This window comes from Etheostoma spectabile, chromosome 5, assembly GCF_008692095.1.
Source record: "Etheostoma spectabile isolate EspeVRDwgs_2016 chromosome 5, UIUC_Espe_1.0, whole genome shotgun sequence".
Classification (NCBI taxonomy): domain Eukaryota; kingdom Metazoa; phylum Chordata; class Actinopteri; order Perciformes; family Percidae; genus Etheostoma; species Etheostoma spectabile.
In genome coordinates, this window is record NC_045737.1 from 23,282,358 (window position 1) to 23,301,389 (window position 19,032).

At 40.2% G+C, this 19,032-nt stretch overlaps 2 protein-coding genes and 1 long non-coding RNA gene across 4 annotated transcripts in view; 2 read left to right on the forward strand and 1 right to left on the reverse strand.

Annotated features, from left to right (window-relative positions):
• Nucleotides 1–18,238, forward strand: part of LOC116690401 (uncharacterized) — a 26,000-nt gene extending 7,762 nt beyond the window's left edge. The window contains exon 3 of the long non-coding RNA XR_004332250.1: nucleotides 15,551–18,238. This is a non-coding gene — a long non-coding RNA (uncharacterized LOC116690401). The remainder of the gene's footprint in view (nucleotides 1–15,550) is intronic.
• The window catches only part of ncor2 (nuclear receptor corepressor 2), a 118,846-nt gene continuing 105,554 nt past the window's right edge, over nucleotides 5,741–19,032 (reverse strand). Inside the window, exon 48 of the transcript XR_004332245.1 lies at nucleotides 5,741–5,760. The gene's annotated coding sequence lies outside the window, so the exon portion shown is untranslated. The remainder of the gene's footprint in view (nucleotides 5,761–19,032) is intronic.
• rflna (refilin A) lies at nucleotides 8,823–15,453 on the forward strand. Of its 2 annotated transcripts, none has more exons than XM_032517362.1 (4): nucleotides 8,823–9,087; nucleotides 9,208–9,539; nucleotides 14,114–14,223; nucleotides 14,373–15,453. In XM_032517362.1, exons 2-4 carry the CDS (start codon nucleotides 9,321–9,323, stop codon nucleotides 14,704–14,706), a joined length of 663 nt encoding a protein of 220 aa, XP_032373253.1. In that variant the 5' UTR covers nucleotides 8,823–9,087; nucleotides 9,208–9,320; the 3' UTR covers nucleotides 14,707–15,453. The 2 variants fall into 2 exon arrangements, with proteins under 2 accessions (XP_032373253.1, XP_032373255.1); XM_032517364.1 differs by having other exon boundaries at nucleotides 8,960–9,087; nucleotides 9,234–9,539.

Consider the following 19,032-nt stretch of genomic DNA (forward strand, 5'->3'; position numbering starts at 1 on the left):
ACACACACACACACACATGCACACACATGCACAAACACGCACACACACACGCACACACACATGCACACTAAAGCTGGGGGAATTCCTTAAATAACATTCAGGCCAAAGCAGACATGGGTGGTCCATGCTTGTCATTATATCCCTGCAGGCAAGAAGGCAAACACAAGGCACCATGGGAAAAACAACCTTCTCTGATGGCAGAGCACTAGAGCTGCTCTCAGTTTGGCAGAAGACAAGTTGTGAACTCTGAGTGAAGCACAAATCACTTGGAGATGGACGTTGGGTGTACCAACCAGCCAAAGATCAAACTATTCCGCAGGGCAGAGGCAACTTCACAGAGAGGAAGCTTCACGGTGAAAACATATTGTCCAGAAAACATCCCTCTGTCACTGAAGAGAAAGTCACAGCTTGTTTGTTTAACGGGGGACTAAATTACTACGGTCTAATTGCAGGGTATTAAATATTACATTACTGTGGTGAGCTGCTGTCACAGTGACACAGATCTCAAATTGTTGCATTTGATTTTGTTCTTTGAACTACCTGTGAACACGCAAACCCAAACCACAGTCCTGAGCAAACACACTGAGCAAACAGGCAGGGCTGTTGTCAGGACCCGAGAGTGGGTGTTGTTTACGCTTTAAAAACACAGAGAGCAGGGCAAAGAGCAGGGCCTTTTCTCTCTACGTGTGGAAATGAATGCTTCTCGATGGAGATGAATGGGACAAGAAACATAAACAGCTCTTATCTCTTTGTCCTCTACCCCTGCCGTGACCTTTCTTGTCTTCTTCGACTCGCTCACATGGCTGTGTTTGCTCCCCTGCTGAGCCTGGCTCTCCCTGTGACCACTGTACACCTTGTTTAGTCAATAAATAACACAGAGAATCGACAAACTGACAAAGCACAGATTGTATCTCAGTCAACATTTCTTTTTTCTCAGGGTGGATACTGTTGACACTCCCACTCCCTGGTATTTGTCTGACAGATCTGTGACTCATGTGCACCAACCGTACCACCAACTGGCTATTGACAGTCTGTGCACAAAGTTGATTTCTTTGACAAGGTTTTATGGGCTTACATGATCTCAACATATTCACCCAAACAGAGTAGATTCATATGTAGATCCACACACTAAATCTGAGTATGTCAGTAAATACAGACAGCCACATAACTGGCTGTTACACATTAAACAAAACCCATTCTTGTGTTTACCAATTCACAGTTTACACAAAGCTGAGAGGAAGTGAAATGTCAGAGGAAGCTGCGTGCAGGTGAATCACTGATTACAGCTGAGAATGGATGAGCTGCTAGCATGCAAGGCCAACAGCTGTGGAGCCTCGGGGAGGTCTCAGCAAGGAGGTCACAGAGTGTGCAGGGCAGGCAGGTGATCCGTGGCAATGGTTTGTAACTAATAAAACTGTGGAAAACATGCAAACTACAACCTTATTACCCCAAGACGCTCACGCTAATTCATGTGCAGGAGATTTAAACTGGTACAAATTAAACTGGAATGTAGTGAAATGTAGTAACAGACAGAGGAGAAAATATATTCTTTACCGGTTTTCTGTGACGTTTAAAGTGTGGAATTTAAGATTATTAATTTGCAAGATCCAGGACTCTTGCATTTGATCGTCCAGCTAGTAATGCTAACAACCAATTTATCTTTCACCCCATGAAATGTATCGTTACTTCCTGCAAACAAGGGAAGCAAGACTACAGGCACGATAGCAGCTCTGTCAGACTGTGATTTGGCACTGCTAATGCTAGCATGCTAACACGCTCACAAGACGCTCACATGCTGATGTTAAGAAGGTAGACCTATAATGTTTACCACATTCACCATCTTAGTTTAACAGATTAGCATGCTAAATAGCATTAAACAAAAAGCAGCTACAGCTGATGGGAACGTTTATTTTTTTTGGTAGGCTACAAGTATTTAAGTAAAGAAGATTCCAGTTGGTTAGCTAGTGTGGCCCATGTATTTTGAAGATTTGTTCCATGAACTTAATGTAGAGGTTTTTCTTTCATTGACAACCCCTTTGTATATGTTAGTCAGAGTACATTTCATTTCCACCCACTAGATACTTGAGTAAATAGATTAAATGGATTGAAATAATACTAAATTATATCAGTTTGAAATACTGTATAAGTTCAGCAAATAGTCATTTTTTAAACAACATGTTATAAATTATTACTCCATGATTTTGCATGTCACTCTTTAAGCAATGTTAGGCTTGAACTGCAGTAAGGAGGCAGTAAATACGTTTATTGAATGAGCATGGTTTTGAGTGACTCAATGTACTTTGCAAACAGGGCAAGAGTAATATTATCATCAATAACCCAGAGAGCAATTTTATAGACAGCCATTTAGAGTTGTTTTCAGATCTAACATGGTCTGGTGATGTTGTGATTGGTGGCAGCATTGGACCGTCTATCTCCATAGACAAGGAGATTGGGAGAGAAGTGAGGGAGGAGAAAAGGCATGGTGGTGATAGAGAGGGAGTTAAAAGGACTGTTTCCTTCATCCAGGCAAGGGTCTCCACGCATTAAAACCAGATGCAGCCAGGCTCCAGAGAAGTGAGGTGCATTATGGTTTGAACTCCAGTCTGGATGGCATATTTTGAATCTGCCAGGCTCATCCATCATTAAGTCAAACCATATTCAAAACTCTTTTCAAAGCAGGCCAAGAAGAACAGAGCAGAGGTGTGCGGGTCACGTTAGCATGCTGAACAAGCGGCTAGTGTTTATGTGTACATTGTGTGAAAAGCAAACTGGAGAATGGTCACCTATCTGCGAGATGGAGACGATTCATGGCTGGGAGTCTGAAGAAGAGCGCTGTGTGTGTGGAAACCACAGTGACGTCCCCGCCGGCTCAAAACAAGCTCCTTGCCAGGGTTGGCCTCTCTGCGGTTTGTTTACATTGAGAGCTATTCCAGACGGCACATGCACACGCCAATGTGCACGGCACACTGCACACCTCGAGAAAATTTATATATGTGTACCTCACACTGAAAACACTGACTTGAAAAACTGGTAGTGTACTTCTTTCTGTGTCTGTTTGTCTCACTCGCTCTCTTGCATGTAAACAAACACACACACACACACACACACCTGTATTACTACCCCCCCCCCCCCACACACACACACCGACATACACACACACACACACATCCTCTTTTCCAGACCCAATTCGCACAGCTGGCTTGGCAACATTATGTGAATGCAGTGAGACTGAGCCAGAGAGTTCCGCAGATCAGGAATGTGTGTGTTTGTCTGTGACTGTCTCCATATCTCTGTGTATGTGTGTGAATTTCTGCATCGATGCACACAATGTTTGTGTATTTGTGTTTTGTGTGTGTGTGTGTGTGTGTGTGTGTGTGTGTGTGTCTGTGTGTGTGTGTGTGTGTGTGTGTCTGTGTGTTTGTGTGTGTGTGTGTGTGTGTGTATGGCAGGATGTGAGTGATTGCCCTATGAGGGGGAAGGATGATGGAGCACTAAAAATGAATTATCAGCAGACAGCTTGGCTGTCCTTCCCCCTCTGTGTCTGCCTCAAAGCCTCCTGAGATCTCAAAGCTCTCAGGAACAGAATCCTGATTGCAGAACTCTTTAATCAACTCCCACATAATGGGGACGACCACTAGGGCTAATTGTAAAGGTTGTCTGTTCCATAAGGTCCCAGACCTACCATCCATGATGGAAAGGTCATAGGTTGGTTAATATTGGTATTTATATTATTTTATTGCAAGTACTTACTTTTCAATATGTTAGGGTCTCAGGTTAATATAATTTAAATTATGCTACCGACTCTGCTTCTTTGCTCTAATTACACATTCAACTTAACTTAATTTTTAACGTCACTTACACCGCAATATTGTTTCTCTTATCATGGCAACCGCACTTTAAAATTCCTTTTGTTTGACGGCATTTTACTTACTCAGTCTACCATATTTTCATTGTCTATTTCTTGCCTGTATTTCTGCCTTGTATTTCTTGCCTTGTATTTCTTTCGTGCTTACTTGTTTGTGTGTTTATTGTTTTGTTTTTCTGTTTTTTGCTGTTGCTGCTATGCTGCTACTTGTAACGACGAATTTCCCCGTCGTGGGATAAATAAAGTATAATCTAATCTAATCTAATCTAATCTAATCTAGGTTTAATATACAGCGTCAGAGCACCTTTGCTGAATGAATGAAAAGGATAAAAAACGGTATGCAGACAGCCATCATTGTTTTTTTAATAATAATTCATCTCCTTGAACCTGTGATGGATTAGAGCACATGGAGGAAACATTAAGTGAGCCTGGTCAAAAATTCCGTTTGTTTGTAAAAACTGTCACCAACTCAGAGCTACAGTGAGTCTATTGCTAATTGAGTGAAACCAAGGTGATGGATGATGACACATGCAAACTACAAAAAAAACAAAGTTGTCACATGAAAATGAGAACGTGGAAGAGACTTGTGTCCAGCAACATGCTTTTAATAAACATAGAGGTTATGATGTGTTTTTATTTGTGAAGGTACAATGTTTTCTTCCATTGAAAGAACAACAGAACAGTATGTTCTCAGTACCCTTGTGGTGAATTCATCCAAATAACAAAAATACAATTGTTTTGTTTGTTTTGAGGTATCTAGCCATGCACTCAGTTTTGGTTTTATTTGGCCAAGTTTTGAGATATCCGTCTCAAAGATTTGCTCCTGCACTACGTAACAATGGCGAAGAATGGAATTTCAATTGTTGTCCTTATATAACAATCAAAACAAAGAGTCTACAGCCATGCTAGCAGCTCCGTGAGGCTGTATCAAAGCACACTGGTGCTAAAAATAAAACACAGCTACAATGAAGGTATCAACAGAGCGATTACAATGATCTTCTGGGGAATGTAAACATCACTGCTATCATGGCTTAAAATTCAATAAAAAAATCAACAGCAACAGATCTTATAGAAACAATATCACAGTTACGCCACAGAAAAAAAAGTCAACCGTTTTTAAAAATAAGTACTTTCTATTGGAAAAACGGACATGCCTACACCCACAAACACACTGTCCCAGTATTTTATGGCTAATCTGTACCAGATCTTAACACTAATCCCTTGAATGCCTGAGGATCAACATGATGGGCTCTTTAAGGTGGACATGATGACACAAAAATACACCTGACACGGGGAACTCCAGTAAAACTCCCAGCACCGCTCCACGGCCTACTGCTGCGGCTTCATGTAAATAACACAGAGGAGGGAAAACAATATTTGGCAAACAACATTAAAGCTCCACAAGCTTAACAGGCATGCAATTAAGTGTATATTCCAGACAACAAAGGCAAACACAGAGTTATCTTAGTTTTCATGAGAACTGAAAAAAGACAAAAAACATCACGCATGGTTTCCTAACAATCTGTGGTAATCACCATGGAGAGCTGGTGGACCATCAAAGATACAATCAACCACTCAAGACACACGTTCAGCTCTGTGCAGCTCTGCACTGGCTCCTATGTGTGCTCTGATTTTTCTTTTGGCATAGCTGCTGTTGGTAAGATTAACCGTACGAACAGAAAGCGCAGACATTACATGAAGGGAACCATCAACAAGGATTCAATTCTCCTCTGCATGCTGTGATGACTGCTGTCTGCTCATGTGTTCACTCAGGTCTGTTTTGTCTGCTCTGTGTGTGTGTGTGTGTGTTTGTGTGTGTGTGTGTGTGTGTGTGTGTGTGTGTGTGTGTGTGTGTGTGTGTGTGTGTATGTGTGTGTGTGTGTGTGTGTGTGTGTGTCTGTGCACCAAGCACACATTTAGTAACTGGTGGATGCACAGCGTTCCCACCCATCTCCACCCAGTCCTGAAATATACTAGGCAGGCACACACAAACACACACACACACGCACGCATGCACACACACATACTGTGTGTACACATGGGCCTTGTGAAAAATAACTGTAGTAATCCTTTAATAATCCTTTCAGTGTAGCCAGATTGGCTCAGTGGGTAGCGCGGGCACACATATACTGACAGGTTTATGCCTCGACGCAGAGGTCTGGGATTTGAATCTCACTTGTGACAATTCCCTGCATGTCTTCTCCTTTCTCACCCACCTGTCCTATCAAATAAAGGTGGAAAAGCCCAAAAATAATCTTAAAATTAAAAAACAATCCTTTCAGTGATTAGATTTTCTGAACCAAAAATAATTGCTTCACATGATGATTTCTTAAATGACAGAAACTAAACAACAGCTTTAATCATTTTATTTTTATTTTATTTTTTTCGCACAGCAGGATTACATCTTGTAAAAGTTAAATAACTTCTGGATCTATTCTTTTTCTCGATAGCTTACAACAGGTTCTTGGTTTTACTAAGTGCAATTATATGGCTAATTTTAACACTTTGTAGTCTGTTATAAAGCTCCTGAATGAAAAAAAATTTAACAAATACTGTACATGTTGATGCACGTGGAAATAATTAACATAATGCAGATGTTGCAGATGTTACGTTTTGTATAGCTGTGGAGCTTCTCTCTCAGAGGCACTTCATAAACGTTATGTCTGTAATATTTTGTAGTAGTTTAGGACTTTCAACTTAAAGGTGCCCTGTCACACAAAACCGTTTCTACTTGTGTTTTGTGTTGTGTTGTGAATGTGAAGATGAACTGCTTCCTCCTCTGGCAGCTCTGGCCACTGAAAAGAAGTAAGCGGAGAAATCAGTCCAATTACAAAAGCTGGTCAGTTGTCATGTTGCCTGTACTCATTACTTTTCATGGCTTCGCCCAGTTGTGCTGGGTAACATAGCCAGTCTCTCATTGGCTAGCTGTTAGCCAATCAGAGTCAAACAGCTTAGCTCATTGAATATTAATGAGAACTGGCACAAATCGAGTCTTTCTGCAGGCTTTCTATATCACACTGATGGCTTAATAAAAGGTAACCAAGGCATTTTTTTCCACAAAAAATGTTACAGAGTCCATGGTAGAACTTCAGAAATTACCACAAAGTAATGAAACACTTGTGGCGGTGCACCTTAAAGCTTTTCTTAGGCACACAATTTGTTGTTTGATGTGATGAATTACATTGTTTTAGGCAACATTTTAAAAACATTTTAAAAACATTTTTGACGTAATTTTAGTAATGTCTGTTTTTAGTATTGATGTCAGTTTTAATTATTGTTTTATCCATTGTCTGACTTTTTATCAATTGGTTTGCATCTTTTTATGTTGTAGTCTGGGCCACATCTGCTTTCAAGCAAGATTTCTAACCTCAATGAGACCTGCATAAAAGTTAAATTTAAAAAGATACTGTATATATTTACAAATGAAGCTAGAAGTTCACCCAGGACACCGTCATTTTGGACACATTTCCAATTATTAAAGTCTGAAAACACAATGTTTGTCCCATGGGTGGCACTGGGAAAAAGGCCCCATTTCAAAGTAGATCTAGAGGAAATAGGAAACAACAATGAGGTCCACAAAATACACAAAAGAGGAATAAGGTAAAAAGGAAGAAAAAATCAGAAACTCACTGCTAATTATGAATAGTAATATCAACTGATAATTAAGCAATTAAACTAACTACTAAATTATGAAGAACAATGGATTGAATATTGACTGATAATAATTAACTAATTCGTAGGAAAATGATAACTAACTATTAAATATTGACAATTATGTAATTAATAACTGATTGCGCTGATGAATTGACATGTTAGTAACTCTTATTTACTAATGAATTACTAATTAACTGATTACTATCTGCTAAAAATAAATAGTTTTACCACTACTAACTACTAATCAGTCATTAGTTGTATGACTATGATTACTAGGGGTGGAGGGAAATCGTATGTATCATGATTTTCTTGCGACTTAAAAAAAAAAAACAATTACTCACCTACATACTTTCTGTTCATACGGTACCGCTGATGGCAACTACAATAATTTGTTTTCAGCAAAACAGACTGAAAGCAAAAAATTGCAGAGAATACATATCTGTATTTCTTTACAAATGAAATAAATATCAGACTGACTGACTGACATGTGATGTGCATTCTTTTTAGAGAACAATAAGTTTTCATGAATGTCTCATGATAAATGTATCTCCAGAAATGCATTAGTCAACTTTTATTTTCGTTAAAGAAGGTAAAGAAAATCATAATACTCAATACTGTCGAATCAACTTAACTTCTGAAAGCACAATAAATTAAAACCCCAATACAAATCTAATTGGCACTGATGTATCTTCACAGAATCGAATCGGGACAAAAGCATATCGTCCCAGCCCTAATTATTATTACAGTATGTAAAAACTTGTTGTTATGAGAAGCGGTATCTTATCAAAGCTATAGTGCGTAGTTTATGTCTCTCCCATGAGGAATTCTAAGTGACGACACAACACTGTCATGGCATCCACATGAAGAAAGGCTTCTGCTGTTCTAAAGACACAGAGAGTTTAGTAAAGCTAGTCTTAATTAGCTTTGTAGCAACTCATTTGGTAATGGCTTGAATGTAACAGATGTTCATTAATATCAAAACGTTCTGCACTAAAGCTTAATTTGCCAATTATTAACTAATTAATAACTAAGTTCTAATTATAAATATTGACTTAACCAAACCAACAGCTCAAACAGGTGTGGATATATGTCTGGCAATGCGAGACCAGGATTTTGGTAATTTGCTCAAGGGCACTTCACCAGATCATAAACACACAGTTCCAGCAGAGCGAGGAGGACGTGCTTGCCCCTGTCGGTTGTACATGGAAGTTATCCAGATCATGAGGGCTGGACTGGATCCAGGTACAAAAAAAGCCTGGCTGGGTCATTAAGAAGGAGCTCTCCACTGGAGAACGCACACACATTCTCTCACACACTCAGTCACTCAGTCACACACACACACACAGTCAGAGCCGAGTAGAGGCGCTCTCCTCCCGATCGGTGCCTGACGCACGGTCGATTTTTTGTTGTTGCGCGAGTTTTACTCCGTTTTAGTTACTTTTTTTAAAAATTAAGATTAATACTTCACTTTGGTGTCAAGTCTGGATTTCCTTTAAAGTTGTGGTTGATGTGGGACGCCTCTTTGGAATATATTTCGGGATTAAAGTTGGATACTTCACGACGCGCAGGTACAGTAAAGTTAAAGGCTGGTAGAAATAAATGCTGAATTCATATCCCTCTGTCCACAGTGTATGGGAAATTACTAAATTAATATCTCCTAATTTTCTTCTCCTCTTCGCTGCTTGCAGAAGTCATCTTGAAAAAGTTAGCCCAGGAGGATTGTTTCTTTTCGACGCAGGAGCGCTCAACTTGCCAGTGCGACTTCGTCTGGGGTGTTTTTTTGACTTGAGTCGTCCCAGAAATGGTGGGGCACCTACATTTACAAGCGATGGATGATAGCTTGAAAGGAAAGAACCGGGAAGGGCTACTCGACAGTCCGGATTCGGGGTTGCCTCCCAGTCCCAGTCCGCCCTTCTGCTCACTCTCTCCGGGTCTGAACGAGTCGCGCTCCAGCAGCTGTACGACGCCCGTCGAAAGTCATCATGGATATTATAAAAAGGAAAGCAGGGAAGGCAAACTGGTAAGATACACACCGCTGGATTTACTTCATGATTTGAAACAATTGTGTAATTTGAAAGCAGTGACTCGGCTCTGTTTTGTGTCCAGAGTACTTGTGCGTTCAGTCACTTCATTGACACTCTGAATTAAATGATACAAAGACCTAATGGCTAAATAATGACGCTGTTGTGAGAGAAACTAAAAAATCTGAGAGCATTTTAGTATCTGGCCAGAAACAGATTTCACTTCAGTTCCACTCACACAACATCTGGAAGCTCTCTCTCTCTCTCTCTCTCTCTCTCTCTCTCTCTCTCTCTCTCGCTCGCTCTCTTTCTCTCTTTCTCTGTCAGAAATTCCTTAGTTGCAAACTTGCACTTGTGCTGAAGATGTCACTGGCCCTCAATAAGCCAGTAAAAATGTTTAGTGCTTCAGCTGGGCCCAGCCCCTGACTACAGGGTGTCATAAGAGTCAGTGAGCTGATTAGGCCCATTTGGGTTTCCAAACTGGGGTACAGGGACTCCCAGGGGTCCTTGCCAGGATTCCAGGGGCTCCCAGCAAGATGTCCGAAAGTTTTATAACACTTAGTTACTTCACTTTAAGCATGACTAGTGTAAGTTTCTGTCTCGCAATCTTCAAGATAGCCGGTAAAAATCATAAAGGTAGTCCTCTGTGATATATTTACATTGGGGACTGTCATGAAAAAGTTTGTGTTAGGCTTCTTCTTCTTCTTCTTCTTCTTCAGGGTTCATCATGTCAGCCATGTCGATTAGAAGGCTGAAAAATCTTAACAAAACACACAGTACAGTAAGTCAGAGTTTTAGCTCTATAAGCCTCCAGCTGCAGGTCTGCATCCTCTGTTGGATCCACTTCAACGGAAACGAAAGGCAAATTAGTTAATAGATCGGTATTTCTAAACTTATTTCGCCTGTGACCCTTAAAAGTGAAACCATGTCCACAGCCCTTCTTCACATGTTGTTTTTGTTTTTGACTGACGGGCTATTTAAACAAAAAGTGATATTTCATTCTCAGATTGTTTCTTTTGAATAGTTTTCCCTGTCCTTCCTTGGTAATCATCATGACCTTTCTTATATCCTTATTTGTTAATCATCCTGGTTGATTGACAACCCCTTGAGGACGGTCCCAGCCCCCAAGTTGGGAACCTACTGTATATGTAAGATAGGCATCTCAGAATGTATAGAAGCTTCAGTATTTGCATTAATAATTGTGACTCTGGTTTCTTAATATTAACTTGAGTTTAGACGTTTGGAAGAATCTGTGAACGTTGACACCAAAGTCACTAAATGTAAAGCTGAGAATAGAAGTTAAAGTTAGAGGAAACAGAGAGAATACTGTAAAGTAGATACTTCTGAGTCTCAAAATGAATGAGAAATGAATGATTGCTTAAATCGAAAACATACATCAGCATCTGGAAGCCAGGATCCTGCTGGATTTATTAATGTTTAATTCACCATGTCTGGGGATGTGGTAGCAGGAGAAACAAAGTAGAAACAGGAGCTGTTTGTCGTCAGTAAAAAGTCTCTGTTCATAATAACACTATTAGATATCTGCCAGAGTCTCAGCTCACATCAAACCACCATGGACACCAGTGAGTCTACACAAAGAACTGAAACATTTAGAAAAACACAATAGTCTAACGATAGGCCAATAAAATCCAGCCATAGGTTTTTTTAATTGAACTTTTATTAACAACTTTGTTAATTTTCTTGAATTAATTCCTGAAATCTTCAAATAACTCATGGGCATTAGCAATCATAATGTAAACTTAAAGGTGAAATTACATGATTCTTCCAACTATACGTACTTAACTGTACTTTGATTGCACCATTTAAATATTCAGTGCACCCTAAGGCAATATGAGTACTAAATCAGCTGTGGACAGACATGATACTACATAGTCGATTATATGGAAATAAGATTTATGATAATTGAGATTTATGTTAATTGAAATGATTAGTGATTTTTGTCACACATGACGAAGCTGATTAGATTGAAAATCATTTCCAGGTCCCTCCCAGTTTTGAAAGCCTTAAGAACATGTCTGCGCAGGTCTGGGAGGCTTTTAATGGTGGCCTCAGAAATGCAGTGCTGCATCCTGGGAGTTGCGTGACATTGGTTTGCTGAATTCTGAAACAGAGAAAGAAAGAGACCCTGTAATCCTCTGGAGGTTGAGATTAATAGGACTGCTCTGCTTTGTGATTTCCCTTTTAAAGATCAGTCCTGATAGGAGCGGCTCCTCCTTTGAGATTTCTAATCCTGTCTGTGGGCCTGTGTGTATGGATCAAACCTCAAAAGTGTTCATTTTAACATGTCTGTTAGCAGTACGAGGGGAGGAACACATGCTTGATTTTTTTTCTTTTTCCAAATCTATTTATGGGTGCAGTGGCTTGTTAGAGCGGCTGCAGGTCATTGCATAAGAGTTTGATGACCTCTCACTTCTAAATTAAACGTGAACGTAACCCTCTGTTTTCAAACCTGGGTCAAATTTATGCAGATGTGGGATAATAAATACTTGTCTTACCATATGAAAGTTAACTAGATGGACTCGATGCATGAACAATATGAGTGTGGTCTTGTAATCTTGGGCGTTTCAGAGCCGTATAAGGTTGTGTACTGTACATGTCCTGTTCAAGGACTAGACAGGAAGACAGACAGGAGACAGATCTCTGAGGACTTTTTTCTAAATTGGCCTCACTGTCTGCTCTTGCATTAATGTCTTTGCAAACACAGGAAGTAAAATCAGTTCACTCCACCAAACAGCCAGCAGTTCAAAAAGTGTGTTTGAGTTGTCGTTTCCCTCAGCAGCTCTGCTTTGTGCATTGTACATTGTGTGGGTTGCTCAGCTGCAGACTATTTTTCCTGGGCAGAAATGCTTCCGGGGGGGGGGGGGGGGGGGGCTTATGCTTTGCAAGCATACTGGGGGATCCACTGCCTGGAGGTGACCTACCCTCCATTCACCAGTGTTTGCTTTGCAGAAGTTGCCAGAACACACCGTAGAGAAACACCTAGGATGCTCTCCATGCCGGAGCAGCGGAGGTAAAGACATACAGTTTTTTAGGTCGTGAACTATCAGCAGCAGGTAATTGATGGCCTGCAGTTCAGATCACTCCAGCGTGGCAAAACTAGCAGTTGTGGCAAGTTCAGCTTTACCGTTCAGAGAGTGTGTGGTGATGTTCGTAGGCTGTAGGTAAGACGAGCTTCACACAGCGATCTGCTGTGTCCTTGGCCTGTTCCTGCTCGTCCCCTGTTGTGGCATGTGTGCTTAACTGCGGCCAAACAACAGCATGTGACAGCCTCTCCTGTGTAATGTGAGAGGTGTCAGAGTTGTGGTCGGTGTGCCATTTGGTCATTCAAATTGGCCAGAGACACACATGCAAAGAAAACGGTCAATTACAACCTTGCTCCGGAGTGAGACAGTATCTCTGGTTCTGATGTGTTTCTGGCTCCACTCAGAGTCAAAGGTCAGTACTAAAACAGACCTGGTTCCTACAGTCAGTTGAGTACAGTATATTTGTATCCCATCTGGTGCACTGCAAAAACTCCCATGAATTAATCCCATGAAAATAATTGCACTGATATTCGTTTGTTTCAATTAGAAATTTGATTAGATTAATCAGTTAGTCAAAGGAAAGAAAACTGAGGGATTTTTTTTAGGCAAAATGCCTTGGGATTTAAGGTCCTGTGGTGGGCATGTTTGTCTATATTTGTCATTCTTTAAACCAATCAATGAATCGATTGATCGAGAAAATAACCGGCAGATGAATTGATTATGAAAACAAGGAATAGTTGCAGGCCTATAACTTAATATTTTGGTTTTAAAAACTATTTATGCCTCAGAACTTACCAGACTGTGCCTCTATTTGTGCATGTGAATGTTGGCTGAAACAGGTGGAGTAGGGACAATGGCCAGGTTAAGACCTGAGAAAGAGAGACACCCTCACACTTGCATGCTGGATCATTTGAAGCCATGAAAATCATAATTTACATAGGATAAAAAATATTTGACAAGGGCCCAGAATGTGTCTGTGATTAGAGACCGTCTTTCCATTTGACTGTTCACCTGTGGAGGCTGGCAGACCAAAAAGAGATTATCATCTTCTAACAGCATCTTCTCCACTCAGCCTGGCTATCAGCTGCTCCACAGACTCATATTAATATTAGTTTTGCATTTCTGTTACTACTGTAGGCCCAACATCTGTGCGCCTACATTCAGTCGACACACAATCACAGGCTGTGGCCCGAATGAGATTTACCACCAACACTTCATTTGGTTGGATGCATACATATAGTGTTATTATCTAAATTTAAATGCTGCCCTGACTGCTGTGCTTCTTGTCTAATTATTGTAGCAATAGTCCAATATTCAAAGTTCCAATAAGGGCGGAACAAGGAGTGGGTTTTCCTGGACAGGGTGGAGACTGCAGTGCTTTAACTTTGGGTTGCTGGCTCTGCCGAAACCCCCAACCATTCTGGGATGTTTTTACTTGAATGGACACGTTGGCAGGCTAGCTTCAAACTGTTCAGCAGTTCATGGATGTGTTTGTGAGATTGTGACTCTTTTGTGTTTCCTCTGCACAGCTGCCCTACCTGCTGCTGAACTCCACGGGCACAGACCCAAAGACTCGCATGCACCCCGTGTTCTTCGGAGAAAGCATCGAGGTCAACCCCAAACCAGAGCAGGAAATCAAGTAAGGGAACATTGACACATAAAGACATAGTATTGGTTTCAACATGGGGCTCAGTTCACTTATTTTGATCAATATTCTCTTGTCAACACTGCCACCTAGTGATCATTTGTAGATGTGCTTCTACAAAGTTGTCACCTTCTCCTTTCCAGGTGCAACTCCGAGGTCAAGTACGACTCCGACAAGCACTACCGGGACCAGGTCTACTGCGCCCCTGTTCCCACGCCCACTTACTTCAGCGAGACAGTGGTGGCTGTGCGAAACTGCACTTGGAAGCGCTATAAGTCCCAGGTGTATCTGGAGCCGCGGCAGAAACCCATCAGCTACCAGAGCACCACCATTATCTACCCGAAACATGCCAAGAACACTTATCGCACCACACTCAACTACAACGCCACGGGCTCCCGCCGCTGGTTTGTGTCCACAGTGCAGCTTGAGTCGAGTGAGGATACTAGTCCCTGTATCATCTACACTGAGGATCTGTAGGGCCCAGACCACACAGGGAGGGGGCTACCTGATGATCATCCTATTTGTTTTGGAGGACAAGGAACTTGGGAAGGCCCGCATTGAAAGGGAAATACTTCAAGTAATACCCGGAGCCCCTAAAAACCCCACTCTGTTCATCTATAGTCGCCATGGAGGACACTCTGGGAACCCTTTAGTGACATTTCCCTTGAGTGTTTTTAGACTTTCTACTGATGCAGTCTTTAAAAAGGGAGTCTTTCCTCTGGCAGTTTAAAGCTGCACTTCAATGGTTAATGTCTTATTTAATACAAGAGCTGACAAATTGGTGGCCTTTGCGTTCTTTCAGGTTGGATTGTAACCTCAGTGAAGGTAACAGAAACGTCAAGATGACATGCGCGGTGGATTTCAGCCGAGCGTGCACAAAACCATTCACACCAATGCAAAGCTTTCTAATATGGCTCTGTTGCACTTGCTTTTTATATATCACAGTCTTCCTAGTGGACTTGGCTAGATGGGGGGATTTCAGAACTGCATATGAAAAATTGGACCAAAGATAGTTTGAACAGTTTATCTCTTTGTAATAACTCCACACACAGACATAACACAGACATAAAACAGATTGCCTAGAGAATATTTGAAAAAAGGAAATAATAAATATTCAGCCATGTTGGATCACTGCAATTAAAGACCTGTTTAACCTAATGTCTGTTGAACTTAATTTGAATACTTTGGTTAAGATCATATAGGAGTTAGGGGTGTTTACAGGTTTCCTAACAGGTTCTTGTTAGCTTGTTTGGCATCAATGAAGTAGGAAAAACTAAAACTTATTAATAAAAATTATTATTTATTAAGAGTTGTCTGGCAGTCTGGAACCTCTCACTTAATTTTAGATTTTGAAGGAGGCATTGTCAACGATGCAGACCAAAATGCCTCTGCACTCAATTGAATAGACCTACAATCAATCAGAGCAACTAAACAAGCAAGTTGGGGTGGTTCTTGGTCCGTTTTGAAGCAGGAAAAAAACAGTGGACCTCTCACAGTAACACAATCTTAAGTCATATTTCCTCAGCACTGCCTACTTTGACAGTGTGATCTGAGTTCTGTTTACTTGGTGCATTGCGCTGGACAGAGTATCTAAGTTAGGTCCAGTTACCAGGTTCCCAGGAAGTGAGCAGGGTGTTGAAGCAAATTGAACTTAGTGGTCAAACAGTGGAATTACGACTCCCGGCCCATCACGTGACGTTCTCTGGCCCAAAAATACTTTTTACCATAAACTTACAGTTCATGGCAAAAGACATCTGTAAATGGATCATTTTTAAAAAAAATAAATAAAAAAAAACCTGTATAATGATTTGTTTCTCTATCAGAATTTGATCCATTCTGTCCGATAACATCTGAAAAGTCTAGATAGCCGCACAATTAAATCTTTTGACCCCCAACCAAGTTAGCGGAGTGCCTAACTGGAAGTCTCAAGTGCAGCTGCTCTATGGGCCGCACAGTGCGGAAGCAGTGCCGATCATACGGGTAATTTTATACGCAGCTTTGGCTGAATGTTGGCTTCATGCACCACCGAGCAACTTTCATAGGAATGAACAGGGTGCTGCCTCAAACGCTGGATCCAGTTCTTAGAATACATCCATGCCAGTCAGTCCTCATCTTACAGTTACAAGATGATTGAGAACACACTGCATATTTTCAAGGCCTTTAAGACAGGTGGCAATTATTGTATGGTTTCATTTTTTTTTTTCCAATCAGTGTAAATTTGTTTTGAACCTGCTTTGGTGTCAAATGGTGCAATTTGTCAAACAATTGCTAAGAAATTAGACAATCAGGGGTAAGTGTTTGATTTCTCTGTCACAACCCCAGCAATGAACACAGTGTACTGTGTGGTACTCCACTTGTCTACTTTTCCATGAGAGTCAAACACAAACTCAACAGCTATTTCCAACTGCAATTCTCTGGATGGTTTGGTGATACGAGGAATCGATTTTTCAACACTGTTTTGGATTAGGTGGCACCAGCTATTCGTAAATCCATCGTTAAGTTTGTGCATGAAGTAACTTGTTGTTGGTTTCCAATTAGTGATTTATAATCATGTTGCACCATTAAAAGTTAAGGAATGTCTTAGTAACAACTCTCTATGAAGCATCTGCTGCTCAGTCCAAGCTAAAGAAAATCACTGTAGCGTCACAAAATTATAGTTTTACGTGGGCAAACGATATATTAAACTAAACTAGTAATCTTTTGTAAATGTAGGCAATACTTCGCTTTGTTTGTTTATGTTAAAATAATGTTTTTAGCGTTAGTATTCATGCAATATCTGATTAATCTAACCTAGCTAATGGTATTCGGTCAGTTAGTCTGACATCTGGTTAAGTAATTTGAGTCATGTTGTAACTTGTGAAACTAGACTTTAAATTTTAAAATAATTCCCAGGTATCAGGTCAGTTGTTTTAACCACATGACATATGGTCTTTTACTCTTTATTCTGAACGTGTCATACATTTACAAGCTAACGTTAGCTTTGTTAGTTGGTTCCGTTAGCTAATGTTATGTACAACGTTCAGTTACACCTGGCAGTTTCTGGGAGAAATAACAACCAGTATCTGTATATGAACCACTTTGTGGGATGCAACCCCTTTTAATTTAGTTTTGTGAAAATCTTCACCAAGTAAGACTTATATTATAACTACTAGGCTTGAACTTACAAATAGCTGGTGCAACAGTGTTTTATATTGTTTTCAGATATCCAAACATTGTCATGTTGGGCAGTTCCGAACCAGGGTAGCTTAAAAGCATCAAACCCCTCTGTAATTAGCCTACCAGCATGTAAAAAGCAGAGCAGTGATCATTTCCCTTTTGAAGACGTAAAATAGATTTCTAGTGAGCGTTTTTATGACTTCTTTTTGTGTCTGTATGTATATTTAGATTACTGAACATGACAAACATTGAAACTTCAAACTTTACCTCAAATTTTCATAAGTATCAGTTTTATTTCATTGCAAATGTGTTTTCCCAACTTTCAGTTGTGGTTTTGAACTTGCAGTCTTGATATTTTTTTATAGTTATCCTCCAGGTGTGTAAGGGTAGGGGAGTGCACAAAGCTGAGGTGGTGCATCATGGGTACTTGGTTTAAATGAGGGAACAGTAAGTAGCAATACAAAGAGCAAGACAAGAGGTGAAAAGTCAAAACTCTGTCCTTTACAAAAGAAACATTATAGATGAGGAAAATGTTCTGAAGATGACTTTTTATACTAAAGAGTAAAGTTCCTGAAAAGATGAGAGAGAGTTTTTTGGTATGTGTAGATAGATGGTCTGAGAAAGTTGGTCAGTGTCAAGTTTAATACATTGGTGGTTTTATGTGAGAAACTTTTGTTTCCTTACACTTGATTTTGTTACTGTAAAATATTTTCCTGTTGTATATGTGGCATCGAGGCACTTCATAATTCTCTTTATATTTTTGTACGTCAATCATCGTTCTTGTTCTGATTCAAGAAAATAATTTAAAAAGATGTATATCCTAAGTGAATAAAAAAGCAATTTCCAAACCTTTCGATAGGTTGTGTACATTTGTTGCTTCATTTTGGTTCGAGGACAGTGTACAGTGGCTAGAATAAGTTTACACACCCATGCTAAAGGGTACACAGGGCATACAGGGGCTTACGTATACACACCCCTATGTTAAATTCCCATAGAAGCAGGCACGTTTTTATTTTTAAAGGCCAGGTATTTCATGTATCCAGAATACTATGCATCCTTATAAAGTTCCCTTGGCTTTTGGAATTAAAATAGCCCCACATCATCACATGCCCTTCACCATTCATAGAGATTGGCACGGGGAACTTTCCATAAGATCATCTCTCAATGCAAATCAAACCAGCTACTAAGCTAACTGAAATAAAACCATGCCAATCTCTATGAATGGTGAAGGGTATGTGATGATATGATGGATGTTTTTTTTCTTCCTTTTTTTTAATCAACTTTAGCATGGTTGTGTCAACTTATTCAAGCCTGCTAAGCACAGGCTTCATGTTGTTCAGGTCTGAAAGAAAGAGTTAGTTATTCAGACACTAAGAGGGACAGGTCACACACGTTGATTCGGTTCCTGTCACTAAATCCAAGCCAAAGTGATTTCAAAAATATGGGGTGTGAAAATCTTTGTGCAAATACAAATAAAATTGCAGGACTGAAATTACTCCTGGCAGGTTTTGTTAGCAGTAAAATATCAGTTTATGAAGAATTTCTTGTAATAAAAGCAGCACAGAAAAGTCCCCTCAACTCAAATGTTTTATCCTATATATACTGTGCCTATATACTGTGGACAAACACCTGCTACATAATTGTAAT